At 50.3% G+C, this 5,944-nt stretch overlaps 2 protein-coding genes across 2 annotated transcripts in view; one reads left to right on the top strand and one right to left on the bottom strand.

The window, feature by feature from the left end:
* RPL7A (ribosomal protein L7a) overlaps positions 1-3,889 on the top strand; it is a 4,522-nt gene extending 633 nt beyond the window's left edge. The window contains exons 2-8 of the mRNA XM_010144730.1: positions 267-387; positions 805-954; positions 1,736-1,876; positions 2,227-2,306; positions 2,639-2,769; positions 3,168-3,237; positions 3,727-3,889. Coding sequence (XP_010143032.1) covers positions 267-387; positions 805-954; positions 1,736-1,876; positions 2,227-2,306; positions 2,639-2,769; positions 3,168-3,237; positions 3,727-3,831 — 798 coding nt within the window. The 3' untranslated portion in view covers positions 3,832-3,889. The remainder of the gene's footprint in view (positions 1-266; positions 388-804; positions 955-1,735; positions 1,877-2,226; positions 2,307-2,638; positions 2,770-3,167; positions 3,238-3,726) is intronic.
* A 922-nt stretch (positions 3,890-4,811) lies between these two features.
* The window catches only part of SURF1 (surfeit 1), a gene marked incomplete at its 5' end in the record, with an annotated part of 3,186 nt that continues 2,053 nt past the window's right edge, over positions 4,812-5,944 (bottom strand). The window contains 4 exons of the mRNA XM_010144731.1: positions 4,812-4,938; positions 5,109-5,190; positions 5,444-5,606; positions 5,833-5,905. Of these exons, the coding sequence (XP_010143033.1) occupies positions 4,872-4,938; positions 5,109-5,190; positions 5,444-5,606; positions 5,833-5,905 (385 nt within the window). The remainder of the gene's footprint in view (positions 4,939-5,108; positions 5,191-5,443; positions 5,607-5,832; positions 5,906-5,944) is intronic.

The following is a 5,944-nucleotide window of genomic DNA, read 5'->3' as shown; positions in this document are numbered from 1 at the left end:
TACTGGCGGTGTCGGAATTTTTCAGCCGCTCGTTGGGTGATTCTCAGCCGTAGCAGAGGGGATTAAGCCGCGGCTTTAAACGGCGTCCAGCTCGAGGGGTTCGGAAACCTTTAAAACAGAAGGATTTTGGGGTCTCCGGAAGACCAGGGCTGGGATGGGAGGTGGCCAGGCTGGTGCAGCGCCTGGGACAATGCTTTTGCCTGCTGGTCTGGAAGTTCCTTCAAGTACAGAGGCAAAAGAAGGAAGAGTGTGTTTCTCACTTGCAGCCGAAAGGAAAGAAGGCCAAGGGCAAGAAGGTGGCACCGGCCCCTGCTGTAGTCAAGAAGCAGGAGGCCAAGAAGGTTGTCAATCCCCTCTTTGAGAAGAGGCCCAAGAACTTTGGCATCGGTGAGTATGTGGATATTTGGGCTACTCGTTCAAGTTTGTTTTGCACGCAGGTGTCTAAATCGTAAACAGAAGTGTTGAGCTGTAGAGAGAGTGGCGAAGGCGCTTGCCTTGCTGCCTGCAGTTAGGGCCATCCTTCATTAGGCACAGGAAGGACAATTGGCTGAATTTCCTGTAGTACAAAGATTTATTCTGTGATTCTGTTGGGATGCATCTTGACTTTTCACACGTGGTGTGGTAAGTCAGTTCAGACTTCTGCAGTGCCATTTTCGTACAGGGTGCAGATGATGTGGAAGAATATTTGCTATCTGAGTGATAGTGCTGACACGTTGCCACCAAGATCACTGATGCACTCGTGCCTCTTGTGTGCAGTTGCTGGGAAGCATTGGGGCAGCTCTGAGTAACAAACTCTGTTTTTAGGACAGGATATCCAGCCGAAGCGTGACCTCACGCGGTTTGTGAAATGGCCGCGCTACATCAGGCTGCAGCGCCAGAGGTCCATCCTCTACAAACGCCTGAAGGTGCCTCCTGCCATTAACCAGTTCACGCAGGCTCTGGACCGCCAGACAGGTAAGGATGTGCCCTGCAGTGTTCTCTTGACTTGGGTCGGTACTGGGAGATGCCTCGGAGAAGAGAAAGGAAACCAAAATAAGTCTTAACAAGGTAAAGCTGCTTCAGAAGCATTTTAGGGAGGTTTTTAATAGAGACTGGGGTGATGTCAATGCCAGCTGCTGTCTCAATTTGCTGTCTTAAGTCTTGGTAGCTGCTGTGTACCCTGCTGGGAATAGAACGTGCCAGTGCTCCTATCCATGGCCCAAACCCAGGGTTGTCATAACTGCATGTTTCCTTTGGAGCTTGTTCTTCCAGCTTGGTGTAGAACTGTGTGAGGTTCTTCTAACCGTGCGAACAGATAGTTTGAAACTGTGTGAGTACAGGCTTGCGGGGAGAGCCAGCGTCCCGCAGGGTGACCTTGAGATGGGGGAAGAAGGGCCTTCTGTGAACAAGTAAATTGTCTTTTCTGGGAGACAGTGCCTATGCAAGAACCTTTCAGCCTGTGTAGAGTGACTTCCTTGTAGATGTTGCCCAGGTTGCTTGATTTAAAAGAGAAAGTTGCTCTGGGAGTCCACAGGCGTTTCCTCATCCAAACAGCACCCAAGCTCTAGCTACACACAGAGGTAAATACGGGCTCCGGAGGCCTCTGCTCTCATGTTGTGCAAATGATGTTGACTGCTGTCTAAACAACCTTGATGACAACCACCAAGATCGCTGATGCACTGCAGGCTTTTTAAAAGTAACACTTGGGGTTTGTTCAAGTCATGCAACTAACTAACCAATAGATGTTTTCTTCCAGCTACGCAGCTCCTGAAGCTGGCACACAAATACAGGCCAGAAACCAAGCAGGAGAAGAAGCAGAGGCTGCTGGCTCGAGCTGAGCAGAAAGCTGCGGGAAAGGGAGATGCGCCAACAAAGCGGCCACCAGTCCTCCGAGCAGGTAACTGTGGATGCGGGTTTGGCTGCTTGTCTGTACCAGAGCGTGGTGCCTTGTTAGAGAGAACTGATGAGAGGAGCTGGCTCTCCGCTCCAACCAGACATGACTGGACAAGCTATTGCAATGATGTATGAATTTCTTCACCTGAGCTCAAAGTGAAGAGCAAAATAGACGAGCTTTTTAACCCTGAGCTTTAGCAGATTGTCCGTGGACCATCCTCTCTGTGCTACTGAACAGATGGGAGAAGTTTTCACAACTTTGATAACAAAGCTGTGATCAGAATGTGAGCTGGTTGTATGAGGTTTGAATAGACTGAGCAAAATGAAAGCTTTTGCCTACCACTTGTTTTTCAGGTATTAACAGTGTCACTACTCTGGTAGAGAACAAGAAAGCTCAGCTCGTGGTCATTGCCCACGATGTGGACCCCATCGAGGTAAGTGTGCACGCTGGTGCCTGTCACAGGCTACCTGTGCAACTTCAGCCGAGGTCAGGACTGGGTTTGGGGTGAAAATGTGTTCTAGGACAAATTCATTGCATGAAAAAAGAATGCTTTAAAAATACCTGTTTACCAGACTGCATGTTGGTAGTGGTCCTGGTGTCACAGTGAGGCTTGGCCCTTGCAATGATGTATGAATTTCTTCACCTGAATCAACAGTGAAGAGCAAACCGAGCTTTTTAACACTGAGCAATTGCCACAGCCCAGGCTGATCTGAAGAACAGAAGGCTCTTCTCCCTCAGTTACACAGCACGCTCCTTTCTTTCCAGCTGGTGGTCTTCTTGCCTGCTCTGTGCCGCAAGATGGGAGTGCCGTACTGCATCATCAAGGGCAAAGCCCGACTGGGGCGACTGGTCCACAGGAAAACTTGCACCTCTGTGGCGTTCACCCAGGTTAACCCGTGAGTATCCTGTGCTGGCTCGTTTGGTGCAGTGGAGACAGCAAACTGCCCATGAGCACAGGCTGCAGGGCAGCTGGGCAGCAAACCTGGCTCTTTACAGCGGTAAGACTAGATAAAATGCTGCCTCTATGCTGTGTAATGCAGCTGTCCTTTGGTTTGAAGAGCTCTGTTGGCTCTTGAAGATAGAGATTACTTTGGTTTACAAAAATGGAGCTGTTAACTGTAATCTGAGCAGTGCAGGGTCCTAAAGCGCTGGTGGCTGGAGTGGTTTAACCCTCGGCAAATGATGCTAATGATTCACCTCAAAAACCATATTGCCACTATGAAATCCTGGGGAAAAAAGTTTACAAAAAATGTTAAATTGAGGCTCTAAAGGAACTAAAACTTAACGCCAACAGGGAGGATAAGGGAGCCCTCGCGAAGCTGGTGGAGGCTGTCAAGACCAACTACAACGACAGATACGATGAGGTACGGTTCTCTGTGCTGTTGGCTTTGTCTTGTGCAGGTTCCACTGCTGACACCCCTCAAAGCTTCCCAGCAAAATGCAGATTTCAGATACAGTGACATCAGTTTAAAGCCTGTTGGGGTGTTGTACCTCAATTTACTTACAGTATACCCAGATTCTTTACCTGAGGGTGGGGTAGAATGTGAACACTGTCCCCGAGTTTAAGTAAACAGAGCTGTTGCAGGGCTGGGGTTATAGAGAGGGCAACAGCTTCTGCAGGGCCCTACTCCATCCCCCAAGTCCAGAAGTCATGTAATGGCTGCAGCCAGCACCATTCATGGGGAGAGATTTTAAACTCTTGTATTGCTGCGTTGCCCTGAATTGTATTTAAGTGCTTGAACCGTCTGGAAGTTGGAGCTGAGGGAGCTCTGTCCCTTGGGCTCCAGCATCTTGTTTCAGTGATGCAGTAAGAGGTTGTCTGAGGTATCTGACCTATTCTTGCTTCTTTGCAGATCCGTCGTCACTGGGGCGGCAACGTCTTGGGTCCAAAATCAGTGGCTCGTATTGCTAAGCTTGAAAAAGCAAAGGCTAAAGAACTGGCTACTAAGCTGGGCTAAAGATATACCAGATTGTACCATGTTTTCTGTACATAAAAAGAATAAACCCCCGGATTAAGTCTCTGTCTGTCAAGGGGAGAGTTCTAGGCAGCGGGTAGCACAGCAGCGTTGCCTTCTGTGAAGTGACTGAACAGTGCTGCACAGAGCAGGTTATGACTGGGCTTGGAACTGCCCGTAACTCCTAGTCCTGTGTGGTTGCTTCTCTCAACTCTTGGCTCATCAGTGGCAGCTCAGCTGCGTGTGCTGTGTGACCATGAAGGCAAGTGGGGGAGACTGGGGCTGGCTTTAAGCCTGGCTTGCTTATGCAAGTACCTGGTCACCTCCAGAACACTGAGCTGGGGTTAGTCTGGGTTGTTGTGTGGGGTGTTAATTCACCAGGACAGGCAAGAGTGGCCAGTGAAGGAGGGCTGAAGGGGATGAAGGCCTTGTCCTTTGTTTCTTTCGTGACTGCATGTTGTGGCACTGTTAGCTGCAGTAGCCACACATTGGTTTTGCTGGCCCTCATCATGCTCTTGCAAAGCCACGGGCTGTCCTACCCAGCTAGGCTTGAGTGTCCATGGTAACCTTTAGTTCAGGCCTGTCCCTGTTAAGGTGCAAGATGCACAAGCAAGTCACAAAGGAGGCAGCTGTAACCTCTCTTTATTCTGATGCAATGGCTGTGGCCTGCTCCAGACTTCAGGAACAAGCACTCTGTGCAAAGAACCTCATTCACAAATCCCTTGCAGTCTTCTCAGAAATAGAGCAGTGCAGAAGCTAAAACTTTGCAGTTTACAGCCAACCATGAGAGAAAAGTATCTATCCTTGAGATCCCTGGTGAAACTGAGCACACAGCTGTCTCGACAGGCACCATTCTGAAGTTCATGGTTTCTGAGCTGCAGCTGAATTGCAGTGCTTGGGGCTCAGGGTCTGCACCAGCTGCTTAAAGTCTGTTTGCAGCCTGAGGTGAGGGCTGGATGTGTTGCCCTGACACTGGGTGTTCCAGTTCCTCAGACTGATGAGTCTGCTCTTGCCCTCAGCGCAGAAGAGATGAGCCCTTCTGCTCACAGAGGTACCTTGTGTATAAATTTTCTGTACCACAGGAAGGAAGTTGCAGCACATAAGCCGTACCTAGGAGAGAAAACAAAACCATTTACACCTTTTCTAGGAACCTCCTGGACCTCCCGCGGTCAGTGGTGGTGCAGTAGAACACCACTGTGCAGGAGCAGGGCTGCCAAGCAAAGCTCTGCGGCCAGAAGATGCTTGCAGAGGGTCAGGCTGACACTGGCTGGGTTACTTACCAGGTGATGATGTACTGCATGTGCTCGTTTCTCAGGCTCACTCTTGTCTGGCCTCCGATGGGCCCCCCCGGGACTGTGCTCCCTGTAGGTACAACAGCACACAGTTAAATCCGGTCTGCACTGTGCACAGCTGCCCTCACTGGGAGAAATGGGAGGAAGGCCATCAGTTGTGTGGACACCCTGCTCCTCTTCCTCAGGCAATGGCATTCCCAGGCTACAGCACAGCTGGAGCTGTGGGGCATGGACCACCACCCACCCGTGGGAAATAGCTGACCAAACAAAGGGGGGGAGGCTGACATCCACTGGACATAGGGTTGAGCTCCTCTGGGACTTACTGAAATCAGCATCGATGAAGATGGGCTCAGCGCCGGTGACCTTTGCCATAGCCTCCAGGTCACGGTAGTGCCAGCGGTTTTTCTCAATGTTATTTTCAGGCACAAAAGGTTTCCGGGTTTCTGACAACCTCACCACTCCAGTGAGATCAATTTCATCTTCAATCTGAAGAGAAGCGCAGAGGAAAGAAAAAGGAATCTCTCAAGATTCTCGTCCTGGTGGAAAAACGGGGCACTTGGGGGGTCTGATTATAAATCAAGCAGTTGTGCTCTGCAGTGAGGTGCACCCTCCCCTGAGGCTGACATGGCCCCTGCCTTTCTGGGTTTGTCAGTGGTGCCTCTGGGCTATCCCAGGGCAGAAAGCCACGTGCAGCCTCCCCCTATCCCCTTACCTGTCCCTTCAGCCTGGTCTCTGGTTTCAGTTTCTTCTTGGGCACAAATCCTCGGTTGACTAAAATCGTGGCCCTAGAGGTACACAAAAAAGTACAGCTTGTGAGTGAAGGG

This window comes from Buceros rhinoceros, unplaced genomic scaffold, assembly GCF_000710305.1.
Source record: "Buceros rhinoceros silvestris isolate BGI_N320 unplaced genomic scaffold, ASM71030v1 scaffold33641, whole genome shotgun sequence".
NCBI lineage: Eukaryota > Metazoa > Chordata > Aves > Bucerotiformes > Bucerotidae > Buceros > Buceros rhinoceros.
The sequence above is the reverse complement of the archived record's forward strand: the minus strand, read 5'-3'. Positions and strand labels throughout refer to the sequence as shown.